The sequence below is a fragment of the Aquarana catesbeiana genome, linkage group LG03 (genome assembly GCF_042186555.1).
Source record: "Aquarana catesbeiana isolate 2022-GZ linkage group LG03, ASM4218655v1, whole genome shotgun sequence".
In the NCBI taxonomy this organism is placed as follows: Eukaryota; Metazoa; Chordata; class Amphibia; order Anura; family Ranidae; genus Aquarana; species Aquarana catesbeiana.
In genome coordinates, this window is record NC_133326.1 from 743,572,863 (window position 1) to 743,596,858 (window position 23,996).

General features: G+C 46.0%; 1 protein-coding gene across 1 annotated transcript in view; it reads right to left on the reverse strand.

The window, feature by feature from the left end:
- The window catches only part of LOC141133882 (asialoglycoprotein receptor 1-like), a 44,513-nt gene that overhangs the window by 18,656 nt on the left and 1,861 nt on the right, over window positions 1-23,996 (reverse strand). The window contains exons 2-5 of the mRNA XM_073623481.1: window positions 15,645-15,705; window positions 9,765-9,878; window positions 8,410-8,505; window positions 8,158-8,232 (exon numbers count right to left, since the gene is read on the reverse strand). Coding sequence (XP_073479582.1) covers window positions 8,158-8,232; window positions 8,410-8,505; window positions 9,765-9,878; window positions 15,645-15,702 — 343 coding nt within the window. The 5' untranslated portion in view covers window positions 15,703-15,705. The remainder of the gene's footprint in view (window positions 1-8,157; window positions 8,233-8,409; window positions 8,506-9,764; window positions 9,879-15,644; window positions 15,706-23,996) is intronic.

A 23,996-nucleotide genomic window follows, 5' to 3' on the forward strand; every position in this document is an offset into this window, starting at 1 on the left:
GTCTCACATCATCTGACACCAACGTCCCACATTACATGACCCCAACGTCCCACATCACATGACCCCAACGTCCCACATCATCTGACACCAACGTCCCACATCACATGACCCCAATGTCCCACATCACATGATCTCAAGGTCCAACATCACATGATCTCAAGGTCCAACATCACATGATCTCAAGGTCCAACATCACATGACCCCAATGTACAACATCACATGACCCCAATGTCTCACATCACATGACCCCAACGTCCCACATCACATGACCCCAACGTCCCACATCACATGACCCCAACGTCCCACATCACATGACCCTAATCTCCCACATCACATAACCCCAACGTCCCACATCACATGACCCTAATCTCCCACATCACATGACCCCAATGTCCAACATCACATGACCTCAACATCCAACATCACATGACCCCAATGTCCAACATCACATGACCCCAACGTCTCACATCATCTGACACCAACGTCCCACATCACATGACCCCAACGTCCCACATCACATGACCCCAATGTCCAACATCACATGATCTCAACGTCCAACATCACATGACCCCAACATCCAACATCACATGACCCCAATGTCTCACATCACATGACCTCAACCTCCCACATCACATGACCCCAACGTCCCACATCACATGACCCCAACGTCCCACATCACATGACCCTAATCTCCCACATCACATGACCCCAACATCTCACATCACATGACCTCAACGTCCAACATCACATGACCTCAACCTCCCACATCACATGACCCCAACGTCCCACATCACATGACACCAACTTCCCACATCACATGACACCAACACTCCACAACACATGATCCCAATGTCCCACATCACATGACACCAATGTCCCACATCACATGACCCCAATGTCCCACATCACATGACACCTACACTCCACACCTCATGACCCCAATGTCCCACATCACATGACCCCAACCTCCCACATCACATAACACCAACACTCCACATCACATGACCCCAATGTCCCACATCACATGACCCCAACACTCCACATCACATGACACCAACGTCCCACATCACATGACACCAACACTCCACATCACATGACACCAACCTCCCACATCACATGACACATACACTCCACATCACATGACCCAAATGTCCCACATCACATGACACCAACACTCCACATCACATAGAACCAAAATGCCAGATCACATGACACCAAAACTTAATATCACATGATAGCAACAACCCACATCACATGACACCAACACCCTACATCATATGACACCAACACTCCACATCACATGACCCCAACGTCCCATATCACATGACCCCAATATCCCACATCACATGACCCCAATGTCCCACATCACATGACACCTACACTCCACATCACATGACACCTACACTCCACATCACATGACACCAATGTCCCACATCACATGACACCTACACTCCACATCACATGACCCAAATGTCCCACATCACATGACACCAACACTCCACATCACGTGACCTACATGTTCCACATCACATGACCCCAATGTCCCACATCACATGGCACCAACACTCCACATCACATAAAATCAAAATGCCAGATCACATGACACCAAAACTTAATATCACATGATAGCAACACCCTACATCACATGACACCAACACCCTACATCACATGACACCAACACTCCACATCACATGACCCCAACGTCCCATATCACATGACCCCAATGTCCCACATCACATGACACCTACACTCCACGTCACATGACACCTACACTCCACGTCACATGACACCTACACTCCACGTCACATGACACCTACACTCCACATCACATGACACCAATGTCCCACAACACATGACACCTACACTCCACGTCACATGACACCTACACTCCACGTCACATGACACCTACACTCCACATCACATGACACCAATGTCCCACAACACATGACACCTACACTCCACGTCACATGACCCCAACGTCCCACATCACATGACCCCAACACTCCACGTCACTTGACACCAACACTTCACATCACTTGACACCTACACTCCATGTCACATGACACCTACACTCCACGTCACATGACACCTACACTCCACGTCACATGACACCTACACTCCACGTCACATGACACCTACACTCCACGTCACATGACCCCAACGTCCCACATCACATGACCCCAACACTCCACATCACATGACACCAATGTCCCACATCACATGACACCTACACTCCACGTCACATGACACCTACACTCCACGTCACATGACACCTACACTCCACGTCACATGACCCCAATGTCCCACATCACATGACACCTACACTCCACGTCACATGACACCTACACTCCACGTCACATGACACCAATGTCCCACATCACATGACACCTACACTCCACGTCACATGACACCTACACTCCACGTCACATGACACCTACACTCCACATCACATGACCCCAATGTCCCACATCACATGACACCTACACTCCACGTCACATGACACCTACACTCCACGTCACATGACACCTACACTCCACGTCACATGACACCTACACTCCACGTCACATGACACCTACACTCCACGTCACATGACACCAATGTCCCACAACACATGACACCTACACTCCACGTCACATGACCCCAACGTCCCACATCACATGACCCCAACACTCCACATCACTTGACACCAACACTTCACATCACTTGACACCTACACTCCACGTCACATGACACCTACACTCCACGTCACATGACACCTACACTCCACGTCACATGACACCTACACTCCACATCACATGACACCTACACTCCATGTCACATGACCCCAATGTCCCACATCACATGACACCTACACTCCACATCACATGACCCAAATGTCCCACATCACATGACACCAACACTCCACGTCACTTGACACCAACACTTCACATCACTTGACACCTACACTCCATGTCACATGACACCTACACTCCACGTCACATGACCCCAACGTCCCACATCACATGACCCCAACACTCCACGTCACTTGACACCAACACTTCACATCACTTGACACCTACACTCCATGTCACATGACACCTACACTCCACGTCACATGACACCTACACTCCACGTCACATGACACCTACACTCCACGTCACATGACACCTACACTCCACGTCACATGACCCCAACGTCCCACATCACATGACCCCAACACTCCACATCACATGACACCAATGTCCCACATCACATGACACCTACACTCCACGTCACATGACACCTACACTCCACGTCACATGACACCTACACTCCACGTCACATGACCCCAATGTCCCACATCACATGACACCTACACTCCACGTCACATGACACCTACACTCCACGTCACATGACACCAATGTCCCACATCACATGACACCTACACTCCACGTCACATGACACCTACACTCCACGTCACATGACACCTACACTCCACATCACATGACCCCAATGTCCCACATCACATGACACCTACACTCCACGTCACATGACACCTACACTCCACGTCACATGACACCTACACTCCACATCACATGACCCCAATGTCCCACATCACATGACACCTACACTCCACGTCACATGACACCTACACTCCACGTCACATGACACCTACACTCCACGTCACATGACACCTACACTCCACGTCACATGACACCTACACTCCACGTCACATGACACCAATGTCCCACAACACATGACACCTACACTCCACGTCACATGACCCCAACGTCCCACATCACATGACCCCAACACTCCACATCACTTGACACCAACACTTCACATCACTTGACACCTACACTCCACGTCACATGACACCTACACTCCACGTCACATGACACCTACACTCCACGTCACATGACACCTACACTCCACATCACATGACACCAATGTCCCACATCACATGACACCTACACTCCACGTCACATGACACCTACACTCCACGTCACATGACACCTACACTCCATGTCACATGACCCCAATGTCCCACATCACATGACACCTACACTCCACGTCACATGACACCTACACTCCACGTCACATGACACCTACACTCCACATCACATGACCCCAATGTCCCACATCACATGACACCTACACTCCACGTCACATGACACCTACACTCCACGTCACATGACACCTACACTCCACGTCACATGACACCTACACTCCACATCACATGACACCAATGTCCCACAACACATGACACCTACACTCCACGTCACATGACCCCAACGTCCCACATCACATGACCCCAACACTCCACATCACATGACACCAACACTTCACATCACTTGACACCTACACTCCATGTCACATGACACCTACACTCCACGTCACATGACACCTACACTCCACGTCACATGACACCTACACTCCACGTCACATGACACCTACACTCCATGTCACATGACACCAATGTCCCACAACACATGACACCTACACTCCACGTCACATGACCCCAACGTCCCACATCACATGACCCCAACACTCCACATCACATGACACCAACACTTCACATCACTTGACACCTACACTCCATGTCACATGACACCTACACTCCACGTCACATGACACCTACACTCCACGTCACATGACACCTACACTCCACGTCACATGACACCTACACTCCACGTCACATGACACCTACACTCCACGTCACATGACACCTACACTCCATGTCACATGACACCTATGTCCCACATCACATGACACCTACACTCCACATCACATGACACCAATGTCCCATATCACATGACACCTACACTCCACATCACATGACCCCAATGTCCCACATCACATGACACCTACACTCCACATCACATGACCCAAATGTCCCACATCACATGACCCCAACACTCCACATCACATAAAACTAAAATGTCAGATCACATGACACCAAAACTTAATATTACATGAGAGCAACACCCTACATCACATGACACCAACACCCTACATCACATGACACCAACACCCTACATCACATGACCCCAACGTCCCACATCACATGACCCAAATGTCCCACATCACATGACCCAAATGTCCCACATCACATGACACCAACACTCCACATCACATAAAATCAAAATGCCAGATCACATGACACCAACACTCCACATCACATAAAATCAAAATGCCAGATCACATGACACCAAAACTTAATATCACATGATAGCCACACCCCACATCACTTGACACCAACACCCTACATCACATGACACCTACACTCCACGTCACATGACACCTACACTCCACATCACATGAACCCAACGTCCCACAACACATGACACCTACACTCCACATCACATGACACCAATGTCCCACATCACATGACACCTACACTCCACATCACATGACCCCAATGTCCCACATCACATGACCCCAATGTCCCACATCACATGACACCTACACTGCACGTCACATGACACCTACACTCCACGTCACATGACACCTACACTCCACATCACATGACCCCAACGTCCCACAACACATGACACCTACACTCCACATCACATGACACCAAAGTCCCACATCACATGACACCTACACTCCACATCACATGACCCCAATGTCCCACATCACATGACCCTAACACTCCACGTAACATGACCCCAACGTCCCACATCACATGACCCCAACACTCCACATCACATGACACCAAGACTTTATGTCACATGACACCAAGACTCCACATCACATGACACCATGACTCCACATCACATGACACCAACACTCCACATTACATGACACCAACACTCCACATCACATCACATCACATGAATGAATGAATGAATGAATGAATGAATGAATGACTTGTATAGCGCTACCTATGCGAACTGAATCGCCTCAGGGCGCTTTTTTTGCTTTTTTTACATGACAATAACACCTCACATCACATGACACCAACACCTCACATCACATGGCAACAACATTGCATGTCACATGACACCTACACTCCACATCAACTCAGTAATAAACCCCAACACTCAGTCAAGACCACCTTTACTAGCATTCTGTTCTCAACCAATCGACCAAAACCACATCCATCAACAATCACCCATCTCACACTCCAAGGGCATCATACTTATTAACACTCAGCATCGTCCTGAAATTCTCAGTCTACTTTTTTGTCTTTCACCACATTCACCAACATTCCAAATAACCTTCATAAAGCATCACCATTCTGAACCAATGTCATGTATATTCATAAACAGGTGACACCACCCCATTTATTCTATTCTTAGCCATTTATCCACCACATTCATCAAAAATCACCATCAAAGATGTTCAAAAGTTACACCAGCAACATACCTCTTTATCGTCACTAAACATCCAACATCATGGAAAAAAATCAGGATCACATTATATAACAGCAAGGCACTCTCATTGGATAGGGGATCAGTGGGTGAGAAGCATTATGGCCTACGGTGAGGCCTCCAAAGCCAAGTCAAAGGGGGAAAAGAGAATGATTTCTTGAATGGAGGACTATGGCCTACATTGAAGCCTCCAGTGCAAAATTATGGTAATTTTTGAGGCAGCAAAGAAAAGGATCTCTGCAATGGAGGATTATGGCCTATGTTGAGGCTCCCAATTCTAGGTGAAGGTAATCTCACAGGGGTCCAAGAGAAGGATATATGGACTCGAGGGTTATGGCCTACATTAGGGCTCCCAATGCTAGGTGAAGGTAATCTCAGAGGAGATAAAGAGGATATCTGGACTGGAGAGGTAGCAATCGGTTCCTTGTGGTGATTGCTCTAAGGCAGAACATTTAATGTCAGAATAGAGAAAAGGTTAACTTTGACCACATTGAACACGAGTAGCACCCCACCATCACATTCACCAACTCTGAGCATTACAATTCCATTTTCTCCTGACTTTAGTCTCTCATCTTCACCCCCTACCAACATTACATGTCACCTCCTTGTACCACTCATTCTACCTATTCTCTGTACCTTGGAAGCACCACTTCTTCCCACCTAGGCAACAATATCCACACGAGTCAATATTATCCCAACATGTTAAAATAATCAGGAGATCCAGAGACATTAGAAACCAAAGTGACAAGCAAACCTCCACCTTTCCTACAGAATTCATGCCTAGTCTTGTCTTTTTCCTTGGTCCTTTCTTGTGATGTCTGGACTCAATGAGCAATATGGAGGTTCAAGATTTGGAATGGAGGAGGCCAAGAAAGACTTTTACAAAAAAAAGTGAGCTTTGCATACATGTATAGCTGCATATATCTGTGGATCTGATAATGGTTTTGACTGAAGGTGGCCTCTGCCTCTGCTCAGGTTGAATTTCTCAAGTTTGTAAAAGGTTCATTTTAATATTATCCTTGTACCCTTCCTATCACACAACAACCACTGATATCCACCATCTTGACTAGCCTCACCTAGTCACTCTGGAACCTCCACACTGTTCGGGAACACTCATCATTGTCCATCCACTCTATGGAGAGCCACCAAACACCACGTCCACCCTCTCGTACTCATCATTATCTATCCACTTTATGGAGAGCCACCAAACACCACATACACCCTTACGTACTCATCATTATCCTTCCACTTTATGGAGAGCCACCAAACACCACATACACCCTTTCGTACTCATCATTATCTATCCACTTTATGGAGAGCCACCAAACACCACATACACCCTCTCCTACTCATCATTATCCATCTACTTTATGGAGAGCCACCAAACACCACATACACCCTCTCGTACTCATCATTATCCTTCCACTTTATGGAGAGCCACCAAACACCACATACACCCTCTCGTACTCATCATTATCCTTCCACTTTATGGAGAGCCACCAAACACCACATACACCCTCTCGTACTCATCATTATCCATCAACTTTATGGAGAGCCACCAAACACCACGTCCACCCTCTCGTACTCATCATTTACCTTCCACTTTATGGAGAGCTACCAAACACCACGTCCACCCTCTCATACTCATCATTATCCTTCCACTTTAAGGAGAGCCATCAAACACCACATACACCCTCTCGTATTCATCATTATCTATGCACATCTTTTGGAGAACCACCAGACACCATGTCCTCCCTCCCACACTCAACATGACCCCTCTGTCCCCTGCTGCCCACCCCCTCTACTCAGAACATCACTTTACTTATAGCAGTGTCTGCCTGGATAGCTTTCACATTGTCATGCAGCTGCTGTAATTTTTCCATCGTCATCTTGCTCCCTGTAGGACAGAAGATTAGAAGAGGTTATTTCCAAGTCAGCATTGCTCCCATCATCCCATCTACAGAGATAATAGGATGAAACTAAAGTCAGACATTGTAGAACATCAGCTTTTTTAGATTTGGAGGGTGACGGGTCACAGAGAAGTTATAGAGCAGTCTATCTAGGAGACACTCACCGTCCTGGATCAGCTGAGCCACTCTGGAGTTCATGCTGTCACTGAGGTTCCCGATCTTATACTCAAGGGTGCGGTCAGGAGGTTTCTCACCCGGGCCTGTGGGGGTAAAAACCCAGAAATTATCAGCTTTGTAAGACAGAGCTGAGAAGATATGGCTCCTCAAGCAGTGTGTCATTGGCTCCCGCTGCTATCTCAGCCAATAAGAAGGGAGCGACCCAGCAAAAAACCTTGAGCCTTTAGAACCCCTTTAAAGCTGAAGTGGGAGTAGGAGGAGCAGAGCTGGTGAGTCACTGCTGAGAGCGGGAACAAAGCTGTTGTGTAACTGCTGGAAGGGGGAGCAGGTGAAGCTGAGCTGCGGAGCCACTGCTGGGAAGGTAAAGAAGGCGGAGCTGAGCTGTTGAGTCACTCCTCTGAGAAGGAGAGTTGCTACTGGGGGGGAGAAGTGGAAGTAGAGGAGTTGCTGAGTCCCTGCTGAAAGGGGGGGCAGGGGGAGCTGAGCTTCTGAGTCACTGCTTGGAGGATAGAGCAGGGGGAAGAGTTACTGAGTCACTGCTAGGAGCGGGAGCTGAGATGCTGAGTCACTGCTGGTAAGGGGAGCATGGGTAGCTGATCTACTAAGTCCCTGCTGGGAGGGGGAGCTGAGCAACTGAAAATGAATGTGAAAGTTCTATCTGTTGTAATATTTGAGGATAAATTGCTCCACAGTGCCCATAACTATAGAGGTCTTGATTTAGATTTTAGTTTAAAGCTTATTTACTGTGTCTTAAAGTGACCCTGTCAACTTACCCTGTAAAAGAAAAGCATGTATATAGACCTTTCCAGTGACCCTTGTCATCTAATGTGGCCACTTTGCTAACTGATCACTGTGAAATTTCACACTCCCGGGGGTGCAGAGCACCTGTTCTACCCGCTGCACACTGCGGCTCCTTGTGCAACACTACAGGATGTATGGACTGGTGTGAGAACCCCATTGTGCATCTTTCCCTGGGCAAATATTGAATTCACAAACCCTCTGTCATGGAAATGGAAGTAGTAATGTAACCAAAAGAGTCCATCTGGAGGACTGAGAATCAAGTGGTAAGGGAGTTCCCGCTATCGGTAAAGTGACTTTTGGAAGGATCATTGTTCAAACTTCTGAGCCCAAACCTAACATAACTGAACAGTGAGATGTCAGGAGGAGACCAAAATCTGATGTTGTAGAACATTGGATAAGGCTGGATGGTTTGAAGAATGGTCACTCAAAGACACGTCAAGAGTTTTTATAGAAGAGTCTACAGGGCCATTTGGGTTTGACTGTGCAGTAGGGATGATACATGATCATGGACTATACTAAAATGTACTAAGTATCCACTTACATCTGAAGGAGATGATGAGGATGATGATGATGGAAAGGAGAACGGCACAGATGGAGCACAGAGCACACAGGACACGGGAGGAGGGCTGGGGAAGCCAGAGGTTCATCTTGGTATCTAGGTGAGAAGATAAAAAGGAGAACGTGTTGGAACCAGACCAATCTGTAATTAATCAGAACCTCAACAGGACTGAGCATCAGAAGTTCACAGGACCATACTCAGGGATGCCAAAAAATCTCTGCACAGCTAAACTTTGATTGAACGATCACTTTATGAAGAAAAGGGAATTACTTTGCCACCATTGGGCCCAACACTGTATGATTGCTCTGGTTAAAGAGAAGAATACTGGATTCCTGAGAGGACTAGAGATGCTCTCCACAAGGGAGACCAGCTCCGACTCTCATCCACACATAAACACCATGAAGTCCCCAACCTTTACCTGGCCCACTGAACGCAACCCAAGATACAACAAACTGGTCCAATAACGAAGATTAGTTCAATCTGAAGGTATATTCAGTGAATAGAAAACATATCCTATGCCGATGGGTTGGTTACCAGGGCCTTCCATTCCTGTTGGGACCAGACCAATTATTAAACAGATTATTAGTGTGACAGACCTAGCTGACAGACAGACAGAGGCTGTTGGAGAGGACTGAATGCAAGCCTCTTGCCTTTTGATTATGGGCCCTGGATTTTCAATGGAACAATACTCTTTGTGAAGTGAATTAGAAATCCAGTCTGAACTGTACTAATCGGACTCAGTCGTGTATATATGTATATATTGTATGTTGTTTGATTCTGTTGGGGACTTCTTGCTGTGGTCATTTGGGATTTGTGTCCCTGTAGAGGGAGGGGGGATTCCTCCAGCAGCCCCCTGCTGATAAGACTGATTCATACTGTTGGGACACATCCTGTGAGGAGATGCTGGTGTCATCAACTCCAACTACCTGTGTTTATGTTAATTGAATGAGCTGATCACATTGTCCTCTATACAATGTAGGAGACGGGACGACTCCTATTGGAGCTGCTGCTATTGTGAGAAAATGTCCTGTGATAATTAACTCAGTCTGGGCAAAAGGTCATGTCTCAGTCACCTAGGCTGTATAAAGGATTAGTTAATTAGCTCATGTTAATTAGGTTACGTTTGTATTGTTAGAGTAATATGAGCAGGAGGGTGGAACCTCATCTTCTCCTGTATATAAGACTGTATTCTGGTTCTGAATAAAGTGAGTTCATGTTAGCAACAAGCAAGTGTCGCCTTGTTTTGTGCTCAGAGAGGTTGGAATATCTGATATCTGTATACAGACTGGGAGGAAGTGGTATATGACGGAAGCACTCAAGCGGAGTGTGGGACGTTCCGTGACATTGGTGGCAAGCAGCGGGAAAGCTTCCTGCAGTCTGGGACATCCAAACCTCCAACTGGATCCAAGATCAGGATGGCAGACTTCAGTCACCCCAGCAGAGATATGGACCTGGCATCAGAGTTCCCGGGGCTGTTGCGGATCATCCTTTCAACATACACCAGGACTGTGTCTGAGGATGAATACCTGGAGCTCAGGCAGCAGATTCGGGTGGAGCTCTGGATCGGAGCCCTCCAGCTCGCTGGTATAAAACAGGGCATGTGCTTTCCAACCCAAGAGCAACGGGCCAGTGACCAATGGGCATTGCGGATGGCATTCCTGGGAGAGCGGCCCCAGGAGCAATGGGTGACTGGGTTGGACAGGCTGGTCCAGCAGGAGATAGAGCTGGACAATCATTATCGGGCTCTGCAATGGCACGCCGAGCAGGGATATTTAGGGGAGACAACCGAATGCTCTCCGGAGGGATATGACTTTGGAGGCCCTGGATTGCTGTGGGAGAGCCTTACAGATCATTTTATGTTTGGTGATGAAGGGGAACCTGACCTTGAGGACCTGAGAGAATATAGAGAGGCTATGTTTGGTCTTGCAGGGGTCTCAGAGCTCAAACCTGATCTGGACCATTTGCTAAGGAAGGAACAGCATCTGGAAAGGGCATACAGGAAACTGCTAGAACACGTTCAGCACCATGCCAGAGAATCGGCAGTGGAAAATCTGAAGATTGCCGTCCCCAAACCTGAAGTGCTGACCACAGGGCAGAGCTCTGCTAACCTCTGTCCAGCACTGATAACATCTTCTGGGTTCCATGGACAGGAGATGGTGAACCTCTATCCCCAGACACCAGTTATAGAGACAGGGGAGAGGATGCGGCGTCCCCAGCAGAAGTGCTGGCAACAGGGCAGAGTGTTACCAACCTCTGCCCAGCACCGGCAACAACTACAGAGTTCCAGGGAGGCAGGGCAGTTGGCCTCCCTCCCCAACAGTTAGCCGGAACAGATGGTGTGGGATTTTCAGCAGAAGGGCTGGCAACAGGGCCGAGTACTGCTGGACTCTGCCCTCAACTAACAGAGGATGGATTTCCTGTGAAGGCGGATGGGACTTCAGTCTCCACCTGTATACCCCAGGGATGCTGGGCAGTCGGCCCAGATCCCCAACAGCATGACAGAGTGAGCCCAGACACCCTGTCTTCTCTCCAGCGGCAGAAAGGACTCCAGGGAGAAGGGCCAGTCCGGGCCTCTCCCCAACGGCAGATATGTTCTCTGAGAGAGGCAGAGGTTGGCTGGGTGAGTAATACTCTGTTTGGAACAATTTGTTTGGGGTACTGTGTGGGTACAGGCATTAGAGGACTGGAACTATGGACTAACTTCGGAGTGAACCAGTCTGGGGTCTCCTCCTGTGTTAGTCTCCTGCCGAAAGGGGAGAAATGTGACAGACCTAGCCAGGACAGAGGCTGTTGGAGAGGACTGAATGCTAGCCTCTTGCCTTTTGATTATGGGCCTTGGATTTTCAATGGAACAATACTCTTTGTGAGGTGAATTAGAAATCCAGTCTGAACTGTACTAATCGGACTCAGTCATGTATATATGTATATATTGTACGTTGTCTCATTCTGTTGGGGACTCCTTGCTGTGGTCATTTGGGATGTGTGTCCCTGAAGAGGGAGGGGGGATTCCTCCAGCAGCCCCCTGCTGATAAGACTGAATTATACTGTTGGGACACATCCTGTGAGGAGATGCTGGTGTCATCAACTCCAACTACCTGTGTTTATGTTAATTGAATGAGCTGATCACATTGTCCTCTATACAATGTAGGAGACGGGATGACTCCTATTGGAGCTGCTGCTATTGTGAGAAAATGTCCTGTGATAATTAACTCAGTCTGGGCAAAAGGTCATGTCTCAGTCACCTAGGCTGTATAAAGGATTAGTTAATTAGCTCATGTTAATTAGGTTAGGTTGGGTTACGTTTGTATTGTTAGAGTAATATGAGCAGGAGGGTGGAACCTCATCTTCTCCTGTATATAATACTGTATTCTGGTTCTGAATAAAGTCAGTTCATGTTAGCAACAAGCAAGTGTCGCCTTGTTTTGCGCTCAGAGAGGTTGGAATATCTGATATCTGTATACAGACTGGAAGGAAGTGGTATATGACGGAAGCACTCAAGCGGAGTGTGGGACGTTCCGTGACAATTAGTAACAGGACTGAATAAATTTTTTGACATTCATGGACCTCTCCATAGTGCCCTGACAAGATGAGACCACCTTCTCCTAACCAAACCATCAGAACATTCACACAAACTGAGCTAAACTATAATCATGAGACGAACAGTGGTGCTACAAAACAAGACCCCATCCAATCATATGATTAGACCGTTCACAAGGCCAGTTGATACATTCAGTTAGAAAATTTATTGACAAACCATCTTCCAGTCAAGAGACTAGAAGATGGAGCACAGCAATAGCACTCCTGCAATAAGAGCTAGTCCCACAGAGGGTGATGGGCGTCAAGTAATTGGCCTATTGTTCCTTATATTGCCAAAGTACGGAGACATGGCCAATTCTTCTCACTTCTCAGTCAACAAAACCTCATTCCATTTCCTACACAAGAACTTGGACAATTGGCACTTGGTGGTATCAGAAGACCTTCTTATTGTACCATGGTGACCCTCTACATCAGACATGTCTAAATTCCAGCCCGTGGGCCAATCGCGGCCCGTGGGTCTGTTCCAGACAACCCGCCTGGTAATTTTGACATGTATATCTTTTGTGGCCCCCAACGAATCCCACAAAAGACCCAAAAGATATACATGCTGGCTGTAGGGTTGCCACCTCATCCCCTTAAAACCGAACACATATGAATTACACACTTTCTGTGGTTGATTAAGGTGGTAATTAAACTCTCCTGGTGTCTTATCTGCATTAAATTAGCCTTAGATTCTGTTTAATTCATATGTTTTTGGGTTTAAAGGGATGAGGTGGCAACCCTAACTGGCTGCCTTGGAGGGGACAGGGAGGGGGTGGGACGAGTGCCGTACACACAGTATTTCCCATTTACACGGTGGCCTCTGTAAAAGGAAGTCCCGTATCCTGCGTTGCCATTGGACTACTGTTCTGTCCATTATAAGAAGTGGCACTTTCTACTAAAGAGGCCGCCGAGAAAATAGGAGATTCTCCTGTATGTAATCTGTTGGTGCTCGTCCTGCCCCCTCCCTTCCCTTCTGAGGCTGCAGATGGGCAGAGATCAGGCTGCACTGATGGCAATTGTGAGTCTGCATTCATGGCAACGGGGGTGCTGTATTCATGCCAATGGGAGTGCTGCATTCATGACAATGGGGGTGCTGCATTCATGGCAATGGTGAGTCTGCATTCATGGCAACGGGGGTGCTGCATTCATGGCAATGGTGAGTCTGCATTCATGGCAAGGGGGGTGCTGCATTCATGGCAATGGTGAGTGCTGCATTCATGGCAATGGTGAGTCTGCATTCATGGCAATGGGGGTGCTGCATTCATGACAACGGGGGTGCTGCATTCATGGCAATGGTGAGTCTGCATTCATGGCAATGGTGAGTCTGCATTCATGGCAATGGGGTGCTGCATTCATGGCAATGGTGAGTCTGCATTCATGGCCACGGTGGTGCTGCATTCATGACAATGGGGGTGCTGCATTCATGACGATGGGGGTGCTGCATTCAAGATGATGGGGATGCTGCATTCATGATAATGGGGGTGCTGCATTCATGATAATGGGGGTGCTGCATTCATGATAATGGAGGTCCTGCATTCAGGACAATGGAGGTCCTGCATTCAGGACAATGGGGGTGCTGCATTCAAGATGATGGGGATGCTGCATTCAAGATGATGGGGGATGCTGCATTCAAGATGATGGGGGTGCTGCATTCATGATAATGGGGGTGCTGCATTCAGGGCAATGGAGGTCCTGCATTCAGGGCAATGGAGGTCCTGCATTCAGGACAATGGAGGTGCTGCATTCAGGACAATGGAGGTGCTGCATTCAGGACAATGGGGGTGCTGCATTCAGGACAATGGGGGTGCTGCACTCATGGCAACTGAGGTGCTGCATTCAGGACAACGGGGGTGCTGCATTCAGGACAATTGGGGGTGCTGCATTCAGGACAATTGGGGGTGCTGCATTCAGGACAATGGGGGTGCTGCATTCATGACAATGGGGGTGCTGCATTCAGGACAATGGGGGTGCTGCATTCAGGACAATGGGGGTGCTGCATTCAGGACAATGGGGGTGCTGCATTCAGGCCAATTGGTACATGGTGGTATCAGGAGAGCTTCTTATCATACCACGGTGACCCTCTACATGGTCCATCAATCACAAAACTGATGCTGAAATTGGTTTCCTATCTGTTTGTATTTAGATCTCCACAAACCTACCACTAGCTAGACCAGACCAATCTATATCTCATCAGACCTATCAGATCATAGGAACCCAACTGCCTTCCTTTTCCAACCTCCAACTCTGTAGAGAACTCTTCTTCCTCTGGATCCACATACTTACATTCTTTTTCTTCCGTAGCCTTATGGAGGTAAGTCAAATCTTGGTAGTCTGTAGACATCACCTGCGAAGAAGGAATGGCACATGGTTGGAAAAAAAGGCACACACCCCTCCAAAAGATTTGGATGCCCTCAACCTTAATCCACAGAGGAAGGTAAAAATAAATCAATAAAGCCAGTCCAATGTTCTCGAATTGGTCAAATAAGTTCCTTTCTGCTCCACAGAGGTGATCAAACGTATACTACAGTATATGTTTATATAATCCATACCTTCATAGTGGAGGCCGGGCGGAGCCATAGACAATGTAATGATTGGTTTTGAACATGACCATGCCCATTAGAAGCTTTGGAGACCAGAGATCCCTCCTGACCACTTCCATCAGGAATGCTGTTAGAATCCATGGGGCCCCATACAGCCAACCTGACAGCCCCCCCAAGTTTACTATGCTTCAGTTGTGATTGAACATAGTGAGTATCGATCATTTATTGTGTTCATTCAGGAAAGGAAGGGGCTGGTAAATGAGACAAAATTACCGGACAATTCCCCCACTCTCCATCCTAAAGAATCCTGTTGTGTGCTTGTAGCTGCCAATAGGAAGGAGAGAAGGGAAGCTGTATGGGGGGGCACTCAGGGGGACCTGGGCAGTAGGGGGAAATGTATGGAGCACAGGGGGTCGATCGGTGTGGTGGGGGGCAATTACTGGAACTGATCCCTGGTATGGCTCTCCTTGCAGCAGCTGAAAGCTTGCAGGAGGAAGAGGAGGAGAATCCGTATTTCAGCTGCTGGAGAGAGAGCCATACTGGGGATCAGTTCCAGTAATTGCCTCCCTCCCACCGGGGTGATCATCCTCCCTGTCCACATCTGATTCACCCAGCTGCCTGGGCCCCCCTGATGGCCCGGGCCCCATTCAAAAGGACTGGTGGTACCCCCTTATCTACGGCACTGATTACGAGAAGTGATCTGTTGATGCACAGCTGTATGGAGGTCTGGATATGGTCTCCAATAATCGCATCCAGACCCCTTGAAGAAAAAAAAATGGGAAAAATAAATAAATAAGTATATACTGTATATATATATATATATATATATATATATATATATATATATATACACTACATTTTTAACATTTGTATTGTGTGATTTTTTCTGGATTTTTGGTTGATATTCTGTCTCTATCATATAAAATACACCTATGATAAAAATTATAGACCCTTCATTTCTTTGTAAGTGGATGAACTTACACAATCTGAAGGGGAGACAATCATTATTTTCCCCAATATATATATTTATTAAAAAAGAAAAACTGAAATATCACATGGTCCTAAGTATTCAGACCCTTTGCTGTGACACTCATATATATAACTCAGGTACTGTCCATTTCTTCTGATCATCCTTGAGATGGTTCTACACCTTCATTTGAGTCCAGCTGTGTTTGATTATACTGATTGGGCTTGATTAGGAAAGCCACACACCTGTCTATATAAGACCTTACAGCTCACAGTGCATGTCAGAGCAAATGAGAATCATGAGGTCAAAGGAAACTGCCTGAAGAGCTCAGAGACAGAATTGTGGCAAGGCACAGATCCGGCCAAGGTTACAAAAAAATTTCTGCTGCACTTAAAGTTCCTAAGAGCACAGTGCCCTCCATAATCCTTAAATGGAAGACGTTTGGGACAAAGCTGGGGTTTCTAGCACCAAGTGGCCCCGAGATACAGGGCCCCAAAGTCGGTTCGGAAAATGTCATTCTCTGCTGCAGAAAAGTGCTTGACATTTTCCGAACTGACTTTGGGGCCACGTATCTCAGGGCCACTTAGTGTTAGGAACATCAGCTTCGGATATGTTGTAGTGCTTGTTCCACTGGGTTTGCACACTAAACTTGGGGTTCCTAGCACTAAGTGGCCCCGAGCTACGGGGCCCCAAAGTCGATCAACTGTGTCCATCTGACATTTTCTGAACCGACTTTGGGGCCCCGTATCTTGGGGCCACTTGGTGCTAGGAACCCCAGCTTTGGATATGTTGTAGTGCTGGTTCCACTAGGTTTGCACACCAAATTTGAGATTCCAGCACCAAGTGGCCCCGAGATACAGGGCTCCAAAGTCGGTCAACTGTGTCCACCTGCAGCAATGTCATTTCGGGACCCTTTGGGTCCAGAGACCCCAAATTTTGGCTGCGGCTAGGGGGCATCTAGGAACCCTAAACTACTGAGTTTGAAGTTTGGGGGACCTATGGCTGCAAATGGGCACAGTGAGGCTGCAAATGGGCACAGTGAGGCTGCAAATGGGCATTGTTGACCCTCTTTTCCACTTACAGTAGCTGCGCATTTCTCACCATAGGCTTATACTCGGGTCAGTAAGTTTTCCCAGTTTTTTGTGGTAAAATTAGGTGCCTCGGCTTATATTCGGGTCTTCTTATTTTGATACAGTATGTGACAAAAGTAAGTACACCCCTCAGTGACATTTTTGTAAATCTTTTCTTCTATCTTTTCATGTGACAACACTGAAGAAATGACACTTGTCTACAATGTAAAGTAGTGAGTGTACAGCTTGTATAACAGTGTAAATTTACTGTCCCCTCAAAATAACTCAACACACAGCCATTAATGTCTAAACCACTGGCAACAAAAGTCAGTACACCCCTAAGTGAAAATCTCCAAATTGGGCCCAAAGTGTCAATATTTTGTGTGGCCACCATTATTTTCCAGGACTGCCTTAACCCTCTTGGGCATGGAGATCACCAGAGCTTCACAGGTTGTCACTGGAGTCCTCTTCCCCTCCCCCATGATGACATCACAGAGCTGGTGGATGTTAGAGACCTTGCGCTCCTCCACCTTCCGTTTGAGGATGTCCCACAGATGATCAATAGGGTTTAGGTCTGGAGACATGCTTGGCCAGTCCATCACCTTTACCCTCAGCTTCTTTAGCAAGGCAGTGGTGGTCTTGGAGGTGTGTTTGGGGTGGTTATCATGTTGGAATACTGCCCTGCGGTCCAGTCTCTGAAGGGAGGGGATCATGCTCTGCTTCAGTATATCACAGTACATGTTGGCATTCATGGTTCCCTCAATGATCTGTAGCCCCCCAGTGCCGGCAGCACTCATGCAGCCCCAGACCATGACACTCCCACCACCATGCTTGACTGTAGACAAGACACACTTGTCTTTGTCCTCCTCACCTGGTTGCCCCCACACACGCTTGTCACCATCTGAACCAAATACGTTTATCTTGGTCTCATCAGACCACAGGACATGGTTCCAGTAATCCATGTCCTTAGTCTGCTTGTCTTCAGCAAACTGTTTGCAGGCTTTCTTGTACATCATCTTTAGAAGAGGCTTCCTTCTGGGATGACAGCCATGCAGACCAATTTGATGCAGTGTGCAGCGTATGGTCTGAGCACTGACAGGCTGACCCCCCACCCCTACAACCTCTACAGCAATGCTGGCAACACTCATACGTCTATTTCCCAAAGACAACCTCTGGATATGACGCTGAGCACGTGACCTCAACTTCTTTGGTGGACCATGGTGAGGCCTGTTCTGAGTGGAACCTGTCCTGTTATACCGCTGTATGGTCTTGGCCACCGTGCTGCAGCTCAGTTTCAGGGTCTTGGCAATCTTCTTATATAAAGAAGCCTAGGCCTAGGCCATCTTTATGTAGAGCAACAATTCTTTTTTTTTCAGATCCTCAGAGACTTCTTTGCCATGAGGTGCCATGTTGAACTTCCAGTGACCAGTATGAGAGAGTGAGAGCGGTAACACCAAATTTAACACACCTGCTCCCCATTCACACCTGAGACCTTGTAACACTAACGAGTCACATGACACCGGGGAGGGAAAATGGCTAATTGGGCCCAATTTGGAGATTTTCACTTAGGGGTGTACTGACTTTTGTTACCAGCAGTTTAGACATTAAGGGCCGGTTCACACTGCGGCGGTGCGAATTTTGTGCGAATTTGATCCGATTGCATTGCAAATTTTTGTTCCAAATTTTTTATGTGTTCTGGCCAGTCTACTGCGATTCTACGGCAAATATTGCATTGAATTCGCATCGCACACGGATCAAACTCGCACAGGACCCTTTTTGTACGCAGCTTCGATTCGTAATGCATTGATTAGAACGGCACTAATGGAAAACTATGTTATTTAAATGACTTGCGAATTTGAGCGATCGCAACGGCTCATATTTGCACTAGAATTCGCAGCAGTGTGAACCGGCCCTAGTGGCTGTGTGTTGAGCCAATTTGGAGATTTTCACGTAGGGGTGTACTGACTTTTGTTGCCAGCGGTTTAGACATTAATGGCTGTGTGTTGAGTTATTTTGAGGGGACAGCAAATTTACACTGTTATACAAGCTGTACACTCACTACTTTACATTGTAGACAAGTGTCATTTCTTCAGTGTTGTCACATGAAAAGAGAGAAGAAAAGATTTACACAAATGTGACTGAGGGGTGTACTTACTTTTGTCAGATACTGTAAATGAAAAGAAAGAAAGAGAGAGAGAAATAAAATATATAGATATACAGTATAAATATATATCTAGAAAAGAAAAGAAAAGAAAATAAAGAAAGAGAAAATAAATTAAAGGTAAATTAAAGGTAAAAGGTAAAATAAAATGTATATATATATGTGTGTAAGTCAACAAAAACATTTTTAGAGATTGCAAATCTGTGACAAAGTTGCAGTCGTGCTAAATCTGTGCGGCGGTCAGCCGGACCTGGACTTATCTAAATGTTACACAATTTAAACAAAACGTTTTTTGTTTTTTTTTCACCCTGCGTGTGTCGCAATGCAGAGCTAAAAGGGGAATAAATCTCTCCTAAAGTGAAAAGCAGAACTTCGCTTTCACTTTCCACTACATTCCACAAAAGCCACACAAACATGATATTAATGATAAATTACGAGTCCGCGCTCAAGAGTTAAAGGGTTGCAGCCTGCCCCTCCTTGGTTCCCAATGGGACCTTTTTAGTATATATAGAAGAAATGGGGAAATGGCGCTACCCTATTGGGACTTAGTATTAAAAACCCATTTCCAATAAAAATAAAAATAATAAACATAAATAGTGCAAATCCCAGTGCAATTATCAAATGATAAGGTAAGTACCATATACGTGCGTGAAGGTAATTGTAAGCATGCACTAATTGTCATTACACCAACACTGAATACAAAAAACCTATCCTGTGACAGTGTGCCCCTTAGGGCCAGCAGCAGTGATATTAAATACTAAAGTGTATGTTCAATGTGTACATTCATTCCAGGGGGGCAGTGTGCCCCTTGAGGGCAAACAACAGTATTAATAAATACTAAAGTGTAGGCTCAATATGTACATACAATCCAGGGGGGCAGTGTGCCCCTTAGGGCAAACAACAGTATTAATAAATACTAAAGTGTAGGCTCAATATGTACATTCATTCCAGGGGGGCAGTGTGCCCCTTAGGGCAAACAACAGTATTAATAAATACTAAAGTGTAGGCTCAATATGTACATACAATCCAGTAGCTTCTGTTAGTAATGGGATGAACAGTGTGACATCTACTAAACTATCTGCAAAAACATGCATGTATATATGTAATCAGAAAATTAAAAAATTAAACCATACATTAATTCATGTGAAAAATGTAAAATGTAAACCAAGATCTGTATAGATATATCCAGACCGGATGTGTATATAGATATATAATAAATAAACTCGTGTATGTGGCAAAGTCTCTAAGTAAAAAACCAGAGCCATGATAGCAAAAAATATCTTCCCACCATGTACGATCCAAAAATGATAAAAAACAATAAAAAAAAATAAAAAATAATAACAGCGGTGACTTCTGTGCTCATAAAGAGTGGTGACTCCAAGTGCTCCCCCAATGTGTCTCCACTCACCACAAGCAGTCACCCCCTACAGGGGTAATGGGCATAGAGTGGGTGTCTTAGGATGGATGTCCCCTTGGATGTCCCGCTTGAACTCCGCTCCTCCGTAGGTATGCACCGGCAATCCGGTTCGGGGTTCCTGGCCGACGTTGCAGAGATGGACTCCTCCGTAATTCGAATTAGAAAAGTGTCAACTAGAACTTGTGCTTCAAGTGCTCTGCAAGCGTACAACTTGCCAGTGAAAATGTGAAGCAAGTTATCAGACTTACAATTCGCAGAAAGAACAGGTTGATGGTGGTGAGGCACGGAGGAGTCCATCTCTGCAACGTCGGCCGGGAACCCCGAACCGGATTGCCGGTGCATACCTACGGAGGAGCGGAGTTCAAGCGGGACATCCAAGGGGACATCCATCCTAAGACACCCACTCTATGCCCATTACCCCTGTAGGGGTGACTGCTTGTGGTGAGTGGGGACACATTGGGGGAGCACTTGGAGTCACCACTCTTTATGAGCACAGAAGTCACCGCTGTTATTATTTTTTATTATTTTTTATTGTTTTTTATCATTTTTAGATCGTACATGGTGGGAAGATATTTTTTGCTATCGTGGCTCTGGTTTTTTACTTAGAGACTTTGTTTTCTCACAGAGACTTTACCTTTTTTTCATATAGACTTTGCCACATACACGAGTTTATTTATTATATATCTATATACACATCCGGTCTGGATATATCTATACAGATCTTGGTTTACATTTTACATTTTTCACATGAATTAATGTATGGTTTAATTTTTTAATTTTCTGATTACATATATACATGCATGTTTTTTCCGGATAGTTTAGTAGATGTCACACTGTTCATCCCATTACTAACAGAAGCTACTGGATTGTATGTACATATTGAGCCTACACTTTAGTATTTATTAATACTGTTGTTTGCCCTAAGGGGCACACTGCCCCCCTGGAATGAATGTACATATTGAGCCTACACTTTAGTATTTATTAATACTGTTGCTTGCCCTCAAGGAGCACACTGCCCCCCTGGAATGAATGTACATATTGAGCCTACACTTTAGTATTTATTAATACTGTTGTTTGCCCTAAGGGGCACACTGCCCCCCTGGAATGAATGTACATATTGAGCCTACACTTTAGTATTTATTAATACTGTTGTTTGCCCCCAAGGGGCACACTGCCCCCCTGGAATGAATGTACATATTGAGCCTACACTTTAGTATTTATTAATACTGTTGTTTGCCCTAAGGGGCACTCTGCCCCCCTGGATTGTATGTACATATTGAGCCTACACTTTAGTATTTATTAATACTGTTGTTTGCCCTAAGGGGCACACTGCCCCCCTGGATTGTATGTACATATTGAGCCTACACTTTAGTATTTATTAATACTGTTGTTTGCCCTAAGGGGCACACTGCCCCCCTGGAATGAATGTACATATTGAGCCTACACTTTAGTATTTATTAATACTGTTGTTTGCCCCCAAGGGGCACACTGCCCCCCTGGAATGAATGTACATATTGAGCCTACACTTTAGTATTTATTAATACTGTTGTTTGCCCTAAGGGGCACACTGCCCCCCTGGATTGTATGTACATATTGAGCCTACACTTTAGTATTTATTAATACTGTTGTTTGCCCTAAGGGGCACACTGCCCCCCTGGAATGAATGTACACATTGAGCCTACACTTTAGTATTTATTAATACTGTTGCTTGCCCCCAAGGGGCACACTGCCCCCCTGGAATGAATGTACACATTGAACATACACTTTAGTATTTATTAATACTGTTGTTTGCCCTAAGGGGCACACTGCCCCCCTGGAATGAATGTACACATTGAGCCTACACTTTAGTATTTATTAATACTGTTGCTTGCCCCCAAGGGGCACTCTGCCCCCCTGGAATGAATGTACATATTGAGCCTACACTTTAGTATTTATTAATACTGTTGTTTGCCCTAAGGGGCACTCTGCCCCCCTGGATTGTATGTACATATTGAGCCTACACTTTAGCATTTATTAATACTGTTGTTTGCCCTAAGGGGCACACTGCCCCCCTGGAATGAATGTACACATTGAGCCTACACTTTAGTATTTATTAATACTGTTGCTTGCCCCCAAGGGGCACACTGCCCCCCTGGAATGAATGTACACATTGAACATACACTTTAGTATTTAATATCACTGCTGCTGGCCCTAAGGGCCACACTGTCACAGGATAGGTTTTTTGTATTCAGTGTTGGTGTAATGACAATTAGTGCATGCTTACAATTACCTTCACGCACGTATAAGGTACTTATCTTATCATTTGATAATTGCACTGGGATTTGCACTATTTATGTTTATTTTTATTTTTATTGGAATTAGGTTTTTAATATTAAGTCCCAATAAGGTAGCGCCATTTCCCCATTTCTTCTCTATATATACAAACATGATATTGTTTTCATCAGCAGAGGATCATATGTTATATGAACCTAAGGGGAGGT